Genomic DNA, 21022 nt, shown 5'->3' with positions numbered 1-21022 from the left:
TGAATTATTTCTCTCTGACTTAATATTTCAATACATTGGCTATTTGTAGGCTCTTAATTCTCTCTGCCTTTTAGCCTTGCTGAGTCAAGTTATGCATATTTTCTCTTTTTATCTTTCCTCAGAAATCAATCCATTCATCTCCTTGATGGTTTATTTTTTGCTGTCCTTTGAACTTCTTTCAGTTTGCCACTATCTTTTTTGGAATGCTATGTCTCATATAAAATACAATATTCAAAAGATATTCCCTCTATAACGCTGCAAAGAAACTAACACTGTTGGTTTCCACCAGCCAAGCTCTTTACTACCTTCTGAACATTTGCACTCATTATGCCACCTAAAAAACCACAATAAACCTCCAAAGTCCTTCACAGAACAGGTTGGGTTGGAAGAGGCCTTCAAGATCATCTAGTTCCAATCCCTCTGCCACAGGTAGGGACAGTTCCTGCTAGAACATATTGCTGAAGGCCCCATCCAATCTGGCCTTGAACACCTCCAGGGAGGAGGCATCCACAACCTCCCTGGGCAGTCTATTAAGATGTCTCACAACCCTCACTGTAAAAAATTTCTTCTTAATCTCCAGTCTTTTAGAGCTGGACAATACAATCAAGGCAAAGCACAGCAAGGAATAGCTCTTGTTAAACACATTGCCTCCCTTGTGCTATTTTCATATTTGAAGTTAATATCAGACTTTGTAATTTTGGTAACTTTCATCAAAACTACACAGGTTTCATGAAGTTATGTAGTTATTAATACTGTTAAGACCACTGAAGACCCAGTGAACCACCAAGCTGATTTCCCCTGCTATCATAAATTACATTGCAAGGCAATATCTCTCTGAGTTTATCAAGCTCCATCTTAAAAAATGCCCATCTTTCCTGTCCTACATTGTAAATCACTCCTAATCATAAGTCAGGCATAAAAAATTGCAACTTCTGTTTTGTAAACATGGAAAATGAATGTATAGACTTTAAGAGATCTGGTCAGGTTTCCCAGGGAGGTGGTGGAGTCACCATCCCTGAAAGTATTCAAAAATCACTGAATCGGTAAGGTTGGAAATGACCTCAAGGATCATCAGGTCCAACCTGTCACCCAGGACCTCATGAGTACTAAACCATGGCACCAAGTGCCACGTCCAGTCCCCTCTTGAACACCTCCAGGGATGGTGACTCCACCACCTCCCTGGGCAGCACATTCCAAGGGCTAACAACTCTCTTCGTGATGAACTTTCTCCTCACCTCCAGCCTAAACTTCCCCCTGCACAGCTTGAGACTGTGTCCTCTTGTTCTGCTGCTGGTTGCCTGGGAGAAGAGACCAACCCCCTCCTGGCTACAACCTCCCTTCAGGTAGTTGTAGACAGCAATGAGGTCACCCCTGAGCCTCCTCTTCTCCAGGCTAAACAGTCCCAGCTCCCTCAGCCTCTCCTCATAGGGCTTGTGCTCAAGGCCTCTCCCCAGCCTCGTTGCCCTTCTCTGGACATGCTCCAGCAATTCAACATCTTTCCTAAACTGAGGGGCCCAGAACTGGACACAGTACTCAAGGTGTGGCCTAACCAGTGCTGTGTACAGGGGTACAATGACCTCCCTGCTCCTGCTGGCCACACTATTCCTGATGCAGGCCAGGATGCCATTGGCTCTCTTGGCCACCTGGGCACACTGCTGGCTCATGTTCAGCTGCTGTCAGTCAGTACCCCCAGGTCCCTTTCCACCTGGCTGCTCTCCAGCCACTCTGTCCCCAGCCTGCAGCTCTGCATGGGGTTGTTGTGGCCAAAGTGCAGCACCTGGCACTTGGATTTGTTGAATGCCATCCTGTTGGACTCTGCCCATCTGTCCAGCCTGTCAAGGTCCCTCTGCAGAGCCCTTCTACCTTCTAACAGATCAACACCTGCTCCCAACTTGGTGTCATCTGCAAACTTACTGCTGACTGACTCAATCCCCTCATGCAGATCATCAATAAAGATATTGAACAGGATGGGGCCCAGCACTGATCCCTGGGGGACACCACTAGTGACTGGCTGCCAGCTGGATGTGGCACCATTCACCACCACTCTCTGGGCTCGGCTCCCTCAGTCTCTCCTCGTACGGAAGATGTTCCACTCCCTTAACCATCCTCATGGCTATGTGCTGGACTCTTTCCATTAGCTACCTGTCTGTCTTGAACAGAGGAGCCCTTCACTTTCCTGAGGGGCTCTTTACTTTCTTTTGTAACTCATGCACTTGTGCCTGTAGAAGGAAGGGTTTCCATCTCATACTCCTATTGTCTCCATACTCACACAGGAGAGACCACAGGGTTCATTGGGGCATGGACTGTTCCTGTTGAGCTGTAGGAGAGTTCAACTCTGCCAGCTAAACACATTGGCTCATCTTCAGTGTCCTGGCTTCACACAGCCTGCTCTCAGGAGCAAGTCCCCTCCCCCACACACAGATGGGTGGGAAAACAACCCCCAAAAAAACCCCTCTGGGTTCAGATAAAGAGTTTGCTGAGATGATAGCTATGCAATTACCTTAGCAGGTGTGTGTGGGGGGTTTTGTTTGTTGAACTTATGTTGGCCTATCAAAATCATGTTTGGGTTTGTCAATAAATTATCTAACATCCAAGAGTAGTGGAACATCCTGAAACCAGCCATATTAAGCACCTGGCAATCACTAAAAGTCAATAATTCAGATGTGAATATGATTTCACTACCCATTCCCTCCCAGTAACTCTGCTTTCACAGTCTGCTCCTTTTCCACCCCACCCACCCCATTTTCACCTTTTTCCCCTCTAAACTCACAGCACCTGGGCCCTGTTGGAGTCTCCTCCCACCCCAGGTGTGGCCACTTTGCCCTCCCCACCCACTCCCCTATTTAATCCTGCCTAGGACAGACAGAAGCCTAAGCTGAGCCCATCTGGGCTGAGGATCCTTCTCCCATCCCTGGTGAGTCCTCATGGTGCACACTGGGTGATTGGTGATGGTGGAACAAAGGCGGGGGGGCCTGGTGGCCCCCTGGTCAGTTAGGGTTAGGGTCAATGACTACTCCAATATCATCCATGGCTGCTGGCTGGGCCTCATTCCTGGGGCTGAGCTCCTCTGTGTGCTGTCTTGGCTGGTTGAGGGTCTTGCCACAGGCTCTGGGATGGGTGCAGTGATGGTGGTGGTGGAACAGGAGCTGTTTGGGCAGGGTGGAGGATGGTGTAGAGGGATGAAGGGTTGCTTTGGGAAGATGAAGGGTGGTGGTGAGGGAGCAGGAGCTGCTTTGGGAAGATGAAGGGGGGTGGTGAGGGAGCAGGAGCTGCTTTGGGAAGATGAAGGGGGGTGGTGAGGGAGCAGGAGCTGCTTTGGGAAGATGAAGGGGGGTGGTGGTGAGGGAGCAGGAGCCGCTTTGGGAAGATGAAGGGTGGTGGTGAGGGAGCAGGAGCTGCTTTGGGAAGATGAAGGGGGGTGGTGGTGAGGGAGCAGGAGCCGCTTTGGGAAGATGAAGGGTGGTGGTGAGGGAGCAGGAGCTGCTTTGGGAAGACGAAGGGGGTGGTGGTGAGGGAGCAGGAGCCGCTTTGGGAAGACGAAGGGGGGTGGTGGTGAGGGAGCAGGAGCCGCTTTGGGAAGACGAAGGGGGGTGGTGGTGAGGGAGCAGGAGCCGCTTTGGGAAGACGAAGGGGGGTGGTGGTGAGGGAGCAGGAGCCGCTTTGGGAAGACGAAGGGGGGTGGTGGTGAGGGAGCAGGAGCCGCTTTGGGAAGACGAAGGGGGGTGGTGGTGAGGGAGCAGGAGCCGCTTTGGGAAGACGAAGGGGGGTGGTGGTGAGGGAGCAGGAGCCGCTTTGGGAAGACGAAGGGGGTGGTGGTGAGGGAGCAGGAGCCGCTTTGGGAAGACGAAGGGGGGTGGTGGTGAGGGAGCAGGAGCCGCTTTGGGAAGACGAAGGGGGGTGGTGGTGAGGGAGCAGGAGCCGCTTTGGGAAGACGAAGGGGGGTGGTGGTGAGGGAGCAGGAGCCGCTTTGGGAAGACGAAGGGGGGTGGTGGTGAGGGAGCAGGAGCCGCTTTGGGAAGACGAAGGGGGGTGGTGGTGAGGGAGCAGGAGCCGCTTTGGGAAGACGAAGGGGGGTGGTGGTGAGGGAGCAGGAGCCGCTTTGGGAAGACGAAGGGGGGTGGTGGTGAGGGAGCAGGAGCCGCTTTGGGAAGACGAAGGGGGGTGGTGGTGAGGGAGCAGGAGCCGCTTTGGGAAGACGAAGGGGGGTGGTGGTGAGGGAGCAGGAGCCGCTTTGGGAAGACGAAGGGGGGTGGTGGTGAGGGAGCAGGAGCCGCTTTGGGAAGACGAAGGGGGGTGGTGGTGAGGGAGCAGGAGCCGCTTTGGGAAGACGAAGGGGGGTGGTGGTGAGGGAGCAGGAGCCGCTTTGGGAAGACGAAGGGGGGTGGTGGTGAGGGAGCAGGAGCCGCTTTGGGAAGACGAAGGGGGGTGGTGGTGAGGGAGCAGGAGCCGCTTTGGGAAGACGAAGGGGGGTGGTGGTGAGGGAGCAGGAGCCGCTTTGGGAAGACGAAGGGGGGTGGTGGTGAGGGAGCAGGAGCCGCTTTGGGAAGACGAAGGGGGGTGGTGGTGAGGGAGCAGGAGCCGCTTTGGGAAGACGAAGGGGGGTGGTGGTGAGGGAGCAGGAGCCGCTTTGGGAAGACGAAGGGGGGTGGTGGTGAGGGAGCAGGAGCCGCTTTGGGAAGACGAAGGGGGGTGGTGGTGAGGGAGCAGGAGCCGCTTTGGGAAGACGAAGGGGGGTGGTGGTGAGGGAGCAGGAGCCGCTTTGGGAAGACGAAGGGGGGTGGTGGTGAGGGAGCAGGAGCCGCTTTGGGAAGACGAAGGGGGGTGGTGGTGAGGGAGCAGGAGCCGCTTTGGGAAGACGAAGGGGGGTGGTGGTGAGGGAGCAGGAGCCGCTTTGGGAAGACGAAGGGGGGTGGTGGTGAGGGAGCAGGAGCCGCTTTGGGAAGACGAAGGGGGGTGGTGGTGAGGGAGCAGGAGCCGCTTTGGGAAGACGAAGGGGGGTGGTGGTGAGGGAGCAGGAGCCGCTTTGGGAAGACGAAGGGGGGTGGTGGTGAGGGAGCAGGAGCCGCTTTGGGAAGACGAAGGGGGGTGGTGGTGAGGGAGCAGGAGCCGCTTTGGGAAGACGAAGGGGGGTGGTGGTGAGGGAGCAGGAGCCGCTTTGGGAAGACGAAGGGGGGTGGTGGTGAGGGAGCAGGAGCCGCTTTGGGAAGACGAAGGGGGGTGGTGGTGAGGGAGCAGGAGCCGCTTTGGGAAGACGAAGGGGGGTGGTGGTGAGGGAGCAGGAGCCGCTTTGGGAAGACGAAGGGGGGTGGTGGTGAGGGAGCAGGAGCCGCTTTGGGAAGACGAAGGGGGGTGGTGGTGAGGGAGCAGGAGCCGCTTTGGGAAGACGAAGGGGGGTGGTGGTGAGGGAGCAGGAGCCGCTTTGGGAAGACGAAGGGGGGTGGTGGTGAGGGAGCAGGAGCCGCTTTGGGAAGACGAAGGGGGGTGGTGGTGAGGGAGCAGGAGCCGCTTTGGGAAGACGAAGGGGGGTGGTGGTGAGGGAGCAGGAGCCGCTTTGGGAAGACGAAGGGGGGTGGTGGTGAGGGAGCAGGAGCCGCTTTGGGAAGACGAAGGGGGGTGGTGGTGAGGGAGCAGGAGCCGCTTTGGGAAGACGAAGGGGGGTGGTGGTGAGGGAGCAGGAGCCGCTTTGGGAAGACGAAGGGGGGTGGTGGTGAGGGAGCAGGAGCCGCTTTGGGAAGACGAAGGGGGGTGGTGGTGAGGGAGCAGGAGCCGCTTTGGGAAGACGAAGGGGGGTGGTGGTGAGGGAGCAGGAGCCGCTTTGGGAAGACGAAGGGGGGTGGTGGTGAGGGAGCAGGAGCCGCTTTGGGAAGACGAAGGGGGGGGGTGGTGAGGGAGCAGGAGCTGCTTTGGGAAGACGAAGGGGGGTGGTGGTGAGGGAGCAGGAGCTGCTTTGGGAAGACGAAGGGGGGTGGTGGTGAGGGAGCAGGAGCTGCTTTGGGAAGACGAAGGGGGGTGGTGGTGAGGGAGCAGGAGCTGCTTTGGGAAGACGAAGGGGGGTGGTGGTGAGGGAGCAGGAGCTGCTTTGGGAAGATGAAGGGGGGTGGTGGTGAGGGAGCAGGAGCTGCTTTGGGAAGATGAAGGGGGGTGGTGGTGAGGGAGGCAGAGGGATTCAACTAGATGACCTTTAGAGGCCACTTCCAACTCTGGTGATTCTATGACCTAGTTCCAACCCCCTTGTCATGGGCAGGGACACCTTCCACTAGACCAAGTCAGCATCTTTAAGGGCATATTATTTTTTTTACTGTACACAGAAATCAAAACATAACATGGTAGCTATGATGAACTGATGGTTTTTTGGATTTGAAGCTACCTTATTTTGAAAATAAGGCCTTCTGTGTATTGACATAAGAAATGAAATGATTCCATGAAATTCAAGAGTGAGTAAAAATTATTGGCATAAGAACCATTTAAAGTCCCACTGGATTTGTGGAAAAGGTTTGGCTATTTCCCTGCTATGGCTCAGCAAAAGTTAGTCTTTGTCTGAAGTGTAGGTAGTGAACCACTGCAGTAAATTCATAACTCAAAGACAAGTTGTCTTACCAATATATTAAGTTATGTCATTCTAGAAAGAAAATTCCTTAATCCATGCCTAATGTTGCAGCCTCACTCAATACATTTTGATTCAGAAAAAGAGGAGGAAGGATACTCTAGGAGAGCAGGGCTAGATGATCTTCAGAGATCCTTTCCAACCCCTACCACTCCTTGATTCTGTAACAGGCATTTGTTAATAACTTTGCTTCCAAACGCACTGAAATACCTGGAAATAAACACTCTTGTGCCTACTGATGTAATTTTTTTTCCCAGAAATATGTTAATTTAAAGGTGATTATTTCAGCAACTAACCTCAACATTTTCTGAATCTTATATTTAAACAGGTTTCCTTCGCAAGCCTTCATAGTCCCTCAAAAATCAAGTTTGGCTTCTGTGCTAGGAAAATGGTAACTGCCTTAGTAAATGAACAATTTGTTGGAATTCTGATGTGCCTCTGTAAGAAATTAAAGTAAATATGTAAAAGAAAAAAAGACAATTACTTAATTGACTTCCTTTTTAGCAGCTCCTCTCAGTGAGGTCAAAATGGAACATGTATTGTGATACAATAAAAGATCTTTTATCACTACAAACTTGTGTTTGGAGCCTTTCTGCAGCTGCAGTTGAGAGGTGGTTCACCTGTGGCAGGGTTGGGGGTTGTGTTCTGGCATCTCTTTCAAGTGACAGCTGAGGTGTTCAGTCCCAAGTCTCCTTGTAGAGCCTAAGCTGCTCTCTTTTGACTTCAAACATTTTCTCCATCCTTCCTGCACAGCTTGGAGATTGATCATTTGGGACAGAATAGTTTGAGTTATGGGGATGAACTACAGCACAGGATGTTCCATCTCAGCATGAGGAGGAACTTCTTCACTGTGAGGATCACAGAGTACTGGAACAGGCTGCCCAGAGAGGCTGTGGAGTCTCCTTCTCTGGAGACTTTCAAGACTCCTGGATGCATTCCTGTGCAACCTGCACCAGATCTATGCTTGGGGGGTGGACACAAAGATCTCCAGAGGTCCCTTCCAATCCCTAACATCCTGTGAATGTCTCTATGATGAAGAAAGACTGAAAGAATTGAGGCTTTTTAGTTTGGAGAGAAGAGTGAGGGTGAGAATCTCATCAGGGATGATCAATACTTCAAGGGTGGGTGTCAGGAGGATGGGACCAGGCTGTTCTTTCAGTGGTGCCCAGTGACAGGACAAGGGGGAATGGGCAAAATCTTGGATATAAGAAATTCTATCTAAACATGAGGAGGAGCTTCTTTACTTTGAGGGTGGTGGAGTCTCCATCCCTGGAGACATTCCAAGCACATGTGTCTGTGTTCCTGTGTGACCTGCTCTGCCTTGGCAGGGAGGGTTGGACTCAATGATCTCCAGAGGTCTCTTCCAACCCTCACAATTCTTTGATTCTCTAATTCTGTGATCCTTAAAACCAAGATGCTTTGGTACATTGAGCCTTCAACTGAAAGACACCAGACACCTGTGCACACACCCTGCTGGTGAGAGGAGTTTGTGCACACCACTGTCATCCCAAGCTATTATTTTTCCCCCTTATTTCAGAGAATGAAACTTCAGGCAGCAAAGTTGTCTTTATGCCTGAGCAAAACATGCAAAGCCCTGGTAGGTGATCCTATCTTGCTGTGCTTGAGCAGCTTAGAGTCAATATTTTTGTGCCTCTTTTTACAGATGTGTTATCTTTGCAGGATGGAGCCCCCACTATTGTGCCTGGGTTTCATGTTGCTGCTAAAATGCCAGCTCAACAGATGATTAGCAGCTGTAGAAGCAGCCAACATGCTCCAGTTAGATGAGAAAACACAGATTTTCTCTGGCCTTAGGAGTGATGAGTCAGTGCAGCAGGAACAACTCTTCCTGTGCTCTTTTGGAGGTGACACTAAATTGTCTGGGAGTGTTGATCTGCTGGAGGGTGGGAAGGCTCTGTAGAGGCACCTGGACAGGCTGGATAGATGGGAATGAGGTCATAGAATCAACCAGGTTGGAAGAGGCTTCCGAGATTATCAAGTCCAGCCAATTACCCAATTCTAACTAATCAACTGGCACTAAGTGCCTCATCCAGTCTCTTCTTAAACATCTCCAGGGACACTGACTCCACCACCTCCCTGTGCAGCCTGTTCCAATGGGCAATCTCTGTTTGTGGGAAGAACTTCTTTCTAAGATCAAGCCTAAACTTCCCCCTGCACAGCTTGGGACTGTGTCCTCTTGTTCTGTCCTTCTTAAGTTGAGGGCCCCAGAGCTGGACACAGTACTCAAGGTGCAGCCTAACCAGAGCTGAGTACAGGGCACAATGACTTCCCTGCTGGCCACACTATTCTTGATGCAGGCCAGGATGCCATTGGCCTTCTTGGCCACCTGGGCACACTGCTGGCTCATGTTCAGCTGCTGTCAGTCAGTACCCCCAGGTCCCTTTCCACCTGGCTGCTCTCCACCCACTCTGACCCCAGCCTGTAGCTCTGCATGGGGTTGTTGTGGCCAAAGTGCAGCACCTGGCACTTGGACTTGTTGAATGCCATCCTGTTGGACTCTGCCCATCTGTCCAGCCTGTCAAGGTCCCTCTGCAGAACCCTTCTACCCTCTAACTGATCAACACCTGCTCCCAACTTGGTGTCATCTACAAACTTACTGCTGACTGACTCAGTCCCCTCATCCAGATCATCAATAAAGATATTGAACAGGATGGGGCCCAGCACTGATCCCTGGGGGACACCACTAGTGACAGGCTGCCAGCTGGCAGTGTCACCATTCACCACCACTCTCTGGGCTCGGCCCTCCAGCCAGTTCCTAACCCAGCACAGAGTGCTTCTGTCCAAGCCACAGGCTGACAGCTTGGCCAGGAGTTTGCCTTGGGGGATGGTGTCAAAGGCCATGTGGACATGGTGTTTTGGGACACAGTTTTCTGAGGTTGATAGGTAGGTGTGGTGATTTTAGAGGTCTTTTCCAACTGAAACAGCTCTGTAATTTTCTGATCTTCTGCTGGGCACAAACCACAGAATAGAAGATGTCATTTTTGTGAGATACAAACTATTATTGACTAGGTTGGCTGCATTTGATTTGCTATACAGAAACTAAACTAATGAAAAGTGCAAGAAATAAATAATTAACCATGCCTTTCTTATTATACTTATTAAAAAATGCACATGGGAAGAACCACAAATATTAAAAGAGATATTCCTGAGGAAATGAAAAACAGCTCTAAACCACAACAGTTGGATTTTTTTTTTCTGCTAAAACTACTTCTATAAAATTGCACAGTGACAGGACAAATGACAGAATCATAGAATGGTTTGCATTGGAAGGGACCTTCAAGGCCCAACTCCCCTGCCATGGGCAGGGACATCTTCTGCCAGGCCAGCTTGCTTAAGAACCCATCCAACCTGTGTTTCAACACTTCCAGGGTTGCAGCGTACACAACTTCTCTGGCAACTTGTCCCAGTGCCTTTCCACCCTCATGGGGAAGAATTTCCTCCACATGTCTCACCTCAGTTCATCTTTCAGTTTGAAGCCATTACCCCTTGCGCTGCCACTCCATGCCTTTGTCAAAAAGTTCCTCTCCAGCTCTCCTGGAGCCCCTTTCAAATATTGGAAGGCTTCTAGAAAATCTTCCTGGAACATTCACTTTGCCATGATGAAGTCTGGTTTTTTTTCACTACTAATCAGATTCAGAGGTCCTGCATATCTGTGCACTCAGAATATATATGAAGAGGCTGTCCTCAGCCTCAGCTTCTTCCATTTCTTTAAAGTTAACATAAAGGAGGAAATCTATAGACCTATTGTAATTAATCTGTGTAGCTGGAAGCACCCCACACTTACTGTAGGGGCAAAGATTTTAGGACTATCATAGAATCATAGAATTGTTTTGGTTGGAAAAGACCTTTAAAAGCATTGAGTTCAGACATTTTTTAACTCTACGAATGCTGGTGCTAAACCATGGCCCTCAACACCACATTTCTGCCTCTCTGAAATACCTCCAGGTATGTAGATTCAAATGTCTCCCTGAGTAGTCCTTGAAAACCCTGTTTCCACTCATTCTATCACTTAGTAGTAGGGGGAAAATACCAATCCCTACCCCACTCCAACCTCCTTTCAGGGAGTTGGAGAGAGCCAGAAGGTCTCCCCTCAGCCTCCTCTTCTCCAGACTAAACAACCCCAGTTCCTTCAGCTGCTCCTCACCAGACCTGTTCTCCAGACCCTTTGCCAGCTTTGTTGTCCTTCTCTGGACACACTCTAGAACCTCAATATCCTTCTTGTAGTGAGGTCCCCAAATCTGAACCCAGCACTCAAGGTATGGCCTCACTAATGCTGAGTCCAGAGGGATAATCCCTTTCCTACTCCTGCTAGCCACACTGTTCCTTATCCAGGCAAGGATGCTGGTGGTTTTCTTGGCCACCTGAGCGCACTGTTGGGTAATCTTCAGACAGTTGTCAACAAGCACCCCCAGGTCCTTTTTTGATGGGCGTTTTCCAGCTGCTCTGCCCCAAGCCTGGAGTGTTATGGGGTTGTTGTGACCCTAGTGTAGGACACTGCACTTGATCTTTTTACGCCTCATCCCACTGACCTCAGCCCATTGATCTAGCCTTGTCAGATCCCACCGCAGAGTCTTCCTAGCCCCCAGCAAAACACTCACACTCAATTTAGTTTCATCTGCAAATTAAGTGAGGGTGCACACGATCCCTTCACCCAGATCATTGTTAAAGATGCTAAACAGAACTGGCCCCAGAACTGTAGCCCTGGGGAACGACACTTGTGATCAGCTGCCAACTGGATTTAACTTCATTCGCCAACACTCCTTGGTCCCAACCATCAGCCAGCTGATCATCCACCCATCCAAGCCATGAGCAGCCAAGTTCTCCAGGGGGATGATGTGGGAGACAGTGTCACAGTTCTTATAAGTAAGGATTTGTTGATAATATTAATGAGGCTTGGAATTGCATCTTGGAGATAATTTGAATTGATTAATGAGCTCTGCATAAACAAGTGCACAACTGGGAAAAGGAGAGCAGAAGAGGGCTTCAGGAAGAGATATTTTTATTAAGCTTTAGTAGTGCTTCCTTAGCTTGTTCAGAAGAGGTTCCTTAAAGATCTTGAAGTTCCCTTCCAACCCAAACCATTCTATAATTTGATAATTGTATAATCTGGGCAAATGCTGTTGTTTGCTGTTTTCTTTAAGCTGTTGTTAAAAGGCCCTAGGAGTCTTGTGCTGCAAGAATTGAAGCAGTTTCTTTGTACAAGGATGGATACAGTGGTGAAAATACTAAGCGACTGTACAGAGATGACAAGAAATGGGAAAATTAGGCTGGTCTTTTTTCCACAATATCCTAACTCTCACTTAATGATCTGGAACTCCATCCAGGGGATGCACATGTGAGAGAAATCTCAATTTCTTCATCAAGTAGTTAAAAATGGAAGCTCTTTTGGGTCTATTCTATCAAAAATCCTAATCAGGGGGCCTGACAAGACATACTGATGGGTATAATGAGAGCAACTTTAAATTGAAGCATGCTGAGGTAAGGAGCATAGGTTGGGGAAATAACAATGTAGATAGAATGATAATCAGCTGAAGATAAAGTTCCTTTAATGGACTTCAAGCCTTCTAAAACTGTGCAGGGAGATGGGGTCAGAGTATGCTGGTATTTTTGTTATCAGCTGAAGAAAAAACCTCCTGCATTGTTAAATCATTCTGAGAGCTAAGTGAAAACAAACAAGGGAGAGTTAAATACTTTTAAAAGGGGGGGACCACAATTATCTGTGCGACCCCAAGTTTTCATTGCCTCAGTGTTACTGAAGGCAGCCCTGGGCAGAGGAGGGGAGCAAAACGGGGGGATTTCGGGGGGACTGCTGGGGAAGCAGGAGCGGCCAGGGGGGCGGAGGAAGCTGTGCATCCCTGGTGCTCCGCTCAACCCCGCTCCTGGGCAAGTGTCAGCGGCCAGGTGGCACGGCCCTGCTTTCCTGCCGATGCCTGTGTGCTGAGAGGGCTCTGCGGCAGGTAGCCTATGCACACACACACGCAGAGAATCACACACACAATCACATACACAATCAAACAGGTTGGAAGAGACCTCCAAGATAATCTAGTCCAACCCATCACCCAACTCTAACTAATCAACTAAACCATGGCACTAAGTGCCTCATCCAGTCTTAAACCCCTCCAGGGACGTTGACACCACCACCTCCCTGGGCAGCCCATTCCAACGGGCACCACGCTTTCTGTGAAGAACTTTTTTTCTAAGATCAAGCCTCTACTGCCGTCCCGGTAACCGTTCAGTTCCCGCGCTGCCTGTGTGCTTAGCCCTGTGGCTGCAGGCAGCCTGTACTGCCGTCCCGGTAACCGTTCAGTTCCCTCCGCTGCCTGTGTGCTTAGAGGGCTCGGCGGCAGGCAGCCTGTACTGCCGTCCCGGTAACCGTTCAGTTCCCTCCGCTGCCTGTGTGCTTAGAGGGCTCGGCGGCAGGCAGCCTGTACTGCCGTCCCGGTAATCACCATCCCGGCAGCCGTTCATTTCCCGCCGCTGTCTGCATCCCAAGCCACATGACACAGCTCCGCTTCGCGCTGCCACCAAGAAACTTGGAACTGCTCCCGCGACCATGCCATGATTTTTCAAGCCCAGGAAATGACGATATCCCTGCTCTTTGATAGGCATTTTTCCCAATGCTTTTCTCTCCCATTTTCACTCTGCTCCAGTTTCAGTCTAGTAAATGCAGTTCATCAGCCGTTCGGCATCGTTTCGCCTTCATTTACTCCAAGGGGATTACTTGAACCTTAGCACGGCCACCCCCCGCCCCCTGCTGCCCGGGGTTGGCACGGGGAATACCGGGACACACGGGATCACAGGACCGCAGGATGTTAGGGGTTGGAAGGGACCTCCAAAGGTCATCGAGTCCAACCCCCCTGCCAGAGCAGAACCATACAATCTAGCACAGGTCACACAGGAGCACATCCAGATGAGTCTTGAAAGTCTCCAGGGAAGGAGACTCCACAACCTGTCTGGGGAGCTGTGATGGTTTGAAACTGTCTTTTTAATTTTTCCTTGCAAAGTTCAGAACAGAGAAAGTGAAAGAATGTAAATAAGTCACTACTGGGTGTAAGAAAGCAAAATAACGATTGTTCTAAACACTTCCATTGGATAGATAGAAATGTTTAAGAACTATTACCCAAAACAAAGTAGGCATTCGGCACATTCTGCGTTCTGCAGTGGGGGCAGTTGCTGGGCTGTCTGGTTGCTGTTTCTCCTTCTCTTCTGGCTGAAGATAACACGTACTGACCTTGGCAGCTAAGTTAACAACTTTCTGCTCTAACTAAACTCTGCTTCTCTGTCCAGGGGGGTCTGGGGGGGAAGCTCCTGGGAGAGGGAGGCCCCTTTGGGAGGGTCCCCTTGGGGGGAAGCAAAGGGAGATCGATTGTGCTTTTTCTGTTGATTGTATATATTTGTGAATTTTGTGAATTTTTGTATATTTGTACATATTCATTGCATTTCATTGTAGATTTTAGACTCTGCTTGTAAATACAGCTTTTCATTTGCTTCCAGACTGGGCTAGCCTGGTTATTGTCGGTGGGGGGGGGAATTTCAGCTCACACCGACACAGGAGCCTCTTCCAGTGCTGTGTGACCCTCACAGTGAAGAAGTTCCTCCTCATGTTGAGGTGGAATCTCCTGTGTTGTAGTTTATATCCATTACCCTTTGTCTTATCACAGGTGCAACCGAGCAGAGCCTGTCCCCTCTTGACACCCAGCCCTCAGATATTTATAGACATTTATCAAATCCCCTCTCAGTCTTCTCCAGACTAAGCAGCCCCAGGTCTCTCAGCTTCTTCTCATCAGGCAGTGCTCCAGTCCCTCAATCATCCTGGTGGGTCTCTGTTGGACTCTTTCCAGCAGATCCCTGTCCCTCTTGAACTGGGGAGCCCAAAACTAGACACAATATTCCAGGTGTGGCCTCACCAGTGCAGAATAGAGGGGGAGGAGAACTTCTCTAGATCTGCTGGACATACTCTTCTTAATGCCCCCCAGGATCCCATTGGCCTTCTTGGCCACAAGGACACAGTGCTGTCCCGTGCAGAACTTGTTACCTCTCAGGTCCTTCTCCACAGGGCTGCTCTCTAGCAGTTCACCTCCTAACCTGTACTGGTGCAGTTTATTATTGCTTCCCAGATGCAGGACTCTGCACTTATCGTTATGGAACTTCATTAAGTTCCTCTTTGCCCAGCTCTCAGTCTAGGTCTTGCTGCATGGCCTCACAGCCTTCAGGCATATCAGCCCAGCCTCCCAGTTTGCTATCATCAGCAAACTTGCTGAGCAGACACTCTGGCCCCTCATCAACGTCGTTGATGAAGAATTTGAACAGGACTGGACCCAGCACTGATCCCTGGGGGACTCCACCAGTTACAGTTCTCCAGCTGGACTGGGTCATAACATTATCTTCTACCTTTTTTGATTTTAACCTTCCTTGTGCAAATTGTCATAACTAAACTGAAAGTGATTCGAATCAACAAGTCATGTCCTGCAGCCTTAACACAGTCCACAAATCCTCCCTGTTCCCCCTCACTAATGGGAAGAAAAGGCCTGGGAGGCAGAGTTGTTTGTTAGGATAAGGGCAATTACAACTCTATTGCAGGGATATCAGATTGCACAAAAGAAAACAGGAAAGAAAATAAAAATATCCTCTGACAGACACTAACCACAAGACCCGGAACCAAAGGGCTGCACCCTAGCCCAGAAACTGAAACCCACAAAACCCACAGAATAGGAAACTTTACAGATTATAGAATATATTACAAGCCCCATAAACCCCAGCCAACCCCTTTCCTGTCACACAGTGAGCATAATGTCAGCATAGTGTAGACTATACTGTCCAGCTTGCTCTGTGCCACTGCAGGGGTGGGATAGCCCAGTCCCCCAGTCCTGCATTCTTTGTTCCTCCTGGTGGGGCCAGTCAGCTTAAACCATCATGGAATCACAGAATCATAGAATCATGTATTTATGGAATCATAAAATGATAGAATCTTTTGGACTGGAAAGGACCTTCAGGATCATCTGTTTCCACGCCCTGCCATGAGGAGGGACACCTCTTACCAAATCAGCTTCTTGGGGCCCCATCCGACCTGACTTGCAACATCCCCGGCATGCAGTCTCCACAAATTCTCTGAGCAATCTGTTCCAGTGCCTCACCACCCTCATGGGGAAGAGCTACTTCCTCATGTCTCATCTCAATCCAGCTTCTTCCAGTTTGAAGCCATTACCCACCATCATGTCAATCCATGCCTTTGTCAAAAGTTCCTCTCCAGCTCTCCTGGGGCCTGTTTCAAATATTGGAAGGCTGCTAGAAGGTCTGTGGGACCTTCTCTTCTCCAGGCTGAACAAGCTCATGAAGGGTCTGGAGAACAGGTCTTATGAAGAGTGGCTGAGGGAACTAGGGTTGTTTAGTCTGGAGAAGAGAAGACTGAGGGGAGACCTCATTGCTCTCCACAACTCCCTGAAGGGAGGTTGGAACCAGTTGGGGGTTGATCTCTTTTCTCCCTAGTAACAAGTGATAGGACAGAAAGAAATGGCCTCAAGTTGCACTAGGGGATGTTTAGATTGGATCTTAGAAGAAATTTCTTGACTGAAAGGGTTCTCAAAGGCTGTAACCCCATCCCTGGAGGTGTTTCAAAGAGGCAGAGATGTGGTGCTAGGGGATATGATTTTATCCCAACTGTGGTAGAGTTTGACAATGGTTGAACTTGATGAACTTAAAGGTCTTTTCCAACCAAAAAACTTCGATGATTCTATGTTTTGCCTGTTGCCCTCTTCTGTCACCATGAATGTTCTTGTGGATGTGCAGTGAGAGGGAAACGATGCAGTTAAAGAATTGTTTGTCTTTGTCTTGGTGTACACATCAACAAGCAAACACTAGTTCATGAGAATCTAATGAAAGGCATTGAAATAATATTTCTGATTAACAAGAGCTTCACTCAATCAGGTATTATAGACTCAAAAATGGTCTGGGGTGGAAGGGACCTTCAAGATCATCCAGTTCCAACCCTCCCTGCCGTGTGCCACTTCCCACTAGACCAGATTCTTCAAGGCCTTGTCCATCCTGATCTTGAACACCTTCAGGGAGGGCCCATCCACAACCTCCCTGGGCAACCTGTTTTAATGTCTTGCCACCCTCACTGTAAAGAACTTCTTTTACTATGCAGTCTCGATCTGCCTTCCTCAAGCTTAAATCTATTCCCTCTTGTCCTATCACTACAAGCCCTTGTAAATAGTCTTTTAAACACCTCAGGGGTGGGAATTCAGCCACCTCCCTTGGGCAGCCTGTCCCAGTCTGTGAGAAACCTTTCAGTCAAGAAGTTCCTTCTAATGTCCAGCCACTGCAGGACTCTACTCATAGCATCATTTGGGTTGGAAGGTACCTTAAAGATCATTTAGTTCCAACACCCTATCACTACAAACCCTTGCCAAAAGTCTCTCCCCAGTTTTCTTAAGAGTTGAAACTTTTAAGAATTCATTTACCTTTAAGGTTTCCAATGTCTAATTTGTTATTTTTTTAAATTATTATTTTTACTTCACAAATTCTTCCTGGGATTTTCTGCAATCCTTATGGTAATTCCTCGGAAATCCTACAAGAAGTGTGCTTGCTGTGGAATGAAAATGTTATTAAATGAGGACAAAGAGAGAGGTGAATATCAAAGAAACCTTAGCTCCCGGGCTCTGTATTCCTGCTGGGCTGGAAAGTCAGTGAAATGTGGGAGTCCTTCACCTTCTCAGAAGCAGACATTTCTAATCAGCACTATCATGCTCTGGGGGAAGAGCTCACAACACCTTTTAGTTGTAAACTCAGCAGGAACTGCAATCCCCTACAACTCCAAGAAACAATTTCTATTATTTTTTTTCCCTCTGCGTGAGGCAGGTTATCCGAAAAATAAGGAAAAAGTAAGAGGAAAAAAAAAAAAAAGATGTGGAAATGTGCTAGAGTCTGAATTAAGCTGCTGTTGACAATGCATCACACAAAAGACACCATCCCACAACCTGTTGGGCATTAGTTGCTTAAATGAATTTTGGTAGGAAAAGAATTTGCAGATTACTCCTCCTGTGCACCACAGGTTCCAGGGATCAGGATAAGATCTGCATTCCACTGGGTGGAAAACAGAACATCCTGTTTTACAAGTGAACACAAACAGCATTGTAAGAGCACAAGCACACTGAAATATCAAAGTAACTTGATCTTTTTTTTTTTTTCTGTCTGTGGGAACTCAAATTGCCTACATAAACTGCTGATATCCTCAAAAGTTTTTCATTAAATGATAGAATCATTTTGGTTGGAAAAGATCATGAAATCCAACATTCTCTGACTCTGCCATGTCCCTCAGCAGCACATCTCTGCCTCTTTGAAACACCTCCAAGGATGGGGTTTCAACCACCTCCTTGGGTAGCCCATTCCAGTGTTTGAGAACCCTTTCAGTCAAGAAGTTTCTTCACATATCCAACCTAAACCTCCCCTGGTGCAACATGAGGCCATTTCTTCTCATCCCATCACCTGATACTAGGGAGAAGAGAATGACCCCCACCTCACTCCAACCTTCTAGGGAGTTGTAGAGAACAGTGAGCTCTCCCCTCAGCCTCTTTTTCTTCAGACTTAAGAATCCCAGTTCCCTCAGCTGCTCCTCACCAGACCTCTTCCCCAGACCCTTCATCAGCTTCATTGCTATTCTCTAGGCATGCTCCAGCACCTCAATATACTTCTTGCAGTGGGGGGGCCCAAACTGAACCCAGGATTCAAGGTGGCTTCACCAGTGCTGAGTCCAGGGGTCAGTCACATCCCTAGTAGTGCTGGTCACACTATTTCTTATCCAGGCCAGGATGCTGTTGGTCTTCTTGGTCACCTGAGCACACACTGGCTTATGTTCTTTTTCTGCTTGTCAGCGTCCAGCTGCTCTGCCCCAAGCCTGGAATGTTCATGGAGTTGTTTGCCCCAAATGTAGGAACCAATATTTGACTTTGTTAAACTTCATACAACTGACCTCAGCCCATCAATCCAGACAGTTCAAACTTCTTTGCTGTGAGGGTACCAGGAGGCCTGGAGCAGGCTGTTCAGACAGTTTGTAGAGTCTCCTTCTCTGAAGACTTTCAAGACCCATCTGGATGTGTTTCTGTGTGACCTGCCCTAGGTGACACTTCTTCGGCAGGGGGATTGGACTCAATTTTTTTCCAGAGGTCCATTCCAGCCCTTTCTATGTTTCTATGATTCTACCAGAGGCAGGCTGCATAATTTAATTCCTCTTCTGTGTGATGCTCCTTTTGCCACTACTCTCCTCAAAAGGCAGAATATGACTAACAGCCTTCAATTTATCTAAGGAAGAAGCTGGAAAAAAAAATCAGGTTTTTATCAGCTTTCCACTATTTACCATGATGATATAGAAAAGCCTGATAACCCAATCTCCTTGGGAAAATGTTAAAAAGGAAAGTGCATGAGAAAGATGATGTAAAAAGCAATAAGGTCACAGTTGTGCGTTTCTCTACCTGTGGAAGAGGGTAAAAATCAAGGGCTTTTTTCTTGTTTATTCTTCATGTGACTACCCTTCCTTCTGTCCTGTGTGTTCTCTGTGAATAGGAAAATGCTGCTTTGTGTTAAATGCCACTTAGCCTCTTTGTCCACACAAACCTGAAGTTTGAATTAAATGTTTCCTCTGAATGACTCCTAAGTGGTAGCCTCAGAACTGTGTGGAAAAAAAAGGAACATAAATGCACAAATACAAAAATGCTGCATTCAAAGGCTGAAGTAAAGTGCTGTTTGGATAAAGTTCAAGATTTTAATGTTATTGTGATGTAGTGACTGCTAAACAGACTATCTCGAAAGCAAAATTCCTCTGCAAGCACAGTGTGCCCATATTCATTTAAGCAACTAAAAGAGTTTGTTTCTGATAAAAATATTCTGACTCCCCCATTTTCAATCAACTTCACTTATGCTTTTCCTGATGAATTATATCCTCTCCTCCCGATTGTGGGTCACATAATCAATCACAGAATGGTAGGGGTTGGAAGGGACCTCTTGGGATCATCACATCCAACCTCCATGCTAAGGCAGGTTCACCTGAAGAAACACTTCCACAGAAACACTTCAAGGTGGGTTTGGAATGTCTCCAGAAATGAAGATTCTGCTACTTTTCTGGGCAACTTGTTCAAGTGCTCCATTGCCCTCAAAGAAGTTCCTCCTCATGTTTAGATGGAACTTCTTATGTTCTATTTTGTACCTGTTCCTCTTTGTTCTATCACTGGGCACCACTACAAAAAGCCTGGTTCCATCGTCCTGACACCCACTCTGGAAGTATTGATCAGCATTGATGAGATTCTCCCTCAGTCTGCACTTTTCCAGACTAAAAAGACCCAATTCTCTCAGTCTTTCCAAAGCACTCTTGGACATAGCTTAGTGGGCATGGTGATGTTGGGTTGAGGGTTGGACTTGATGATCTTAGAATTTTTTTTTCAACTGTAATGATTCTATGACTGTATGGTGAGCATTGAAGATGGCACTAGAGGAGATGGATTTCTGTCACAACTATGATAGGCATTCATACATCTGTAAGTTCTGAGGCAATAACTACTAAAACTGCTTACTACACTTAGCATCATAAAATCATAGAATTGTTTTGGTCAGAAGAGAACTCTAAGATCATCAAGTCCAACCATCAACCCAATATCATCATGGCCATTAAACCATGTCCCAGAGTGTCATGTCCACGTGTTTCATGAACACCTCCAGGGGTGGTAACTCTACCATCTCTCTGGGCAGCCTGTTCCAATGCCTGGTCACTCTTTCAGAAAAGACACTTTTTCTAATATCCAAAGTAAACCTCCCCTGGCACAGTTTCAAGCCATTTCCTCTCATTCTATCACCTGATTCTAGAGAGAAGAAATTGACTCCCACCTCACTCTAGCCTCCTTTCAGGGAGTTGTAGAGAACAATGAAGTCTCCCCACAGCTTCCTCTCCTCCAGATTAATAGCCCCACTTCTGTCCACTGCTCCTCACCAAACCTGTTCTCCTGACCCTTTATCAGCTTTATTGCTCTTCTCTGACCATGCTCCACTACCTCAATGGTTTTCTTGTAGTGACTGCCCAAAAACTGATCCGAGTACTCCAGGTGTGTCCAGGGGGACAATCCCTTCCCACAGCTATTACTTTCTCACGTCTGACCCCCAGCATTCACATTCTGATCATTTTTTGAAACCTAAAGTATGGAATTTGCTTTGCTGAGGCCAAAGCCATGCAATTTTTAATTCCATCCCAGCTCAAACAGACGACCTGTGTGTACACACTGTTTCTTTAGTAATGTTCCATCAGTGATCTCCTTTGATCCATCTTTTGTAGAGCTAGGACCCTGGAATCAGAATTTCTCAAAGTCTTAGCCCTAGACAAAGTAATGAAAAGCTGGTGGTTCAGAGAACCACTTCAAA

At 48.6% G+C, this 21022-nt stretch overlaps 1 protein-coding gene across 1 annotated transcript; it reads right to left on the bottom strand.

The window, feature by feature from the left end:
* Nucleotides 1-231: 231 nt before the first annotated feature.
* LOC128968729 (proline-rich protein 36-like) lies at nt 232-6953 on the bottom strand. Its single transcript, XM_054383305.1, has 3 exons — nt 6901-6953; nt 3528-5813; nt 232-334 (listed from the first exon to the last, which is right to left on the bottom strand). Exons 1-3 carry the CDS (start codon nt 6951-6953, stop codon nt 232-234), a joined length of 2442 nt encoding a protein of 813 aa, XP_054239280.1.
* Nucleotides 6954-21022: the final 14069 nt, after the last annotated feature.

Source organism: Indicator indicator, chromosome 8, assembly GCF_027791375.1.
Source record: "Indicator indicator isolate 239-I01 chromosome 8, UM_Iind_1.1, whole genome shotgun sequence".
NCBI classification, from domain to species: Eukaryota; Metazoa; Chordata; class Aves; order Piciformes; family Indicatoridae; genus Indicator; species Indicator indicator.
This window is presented reverse-complemented; position numbering and strand designations above follow the sequence as displayed.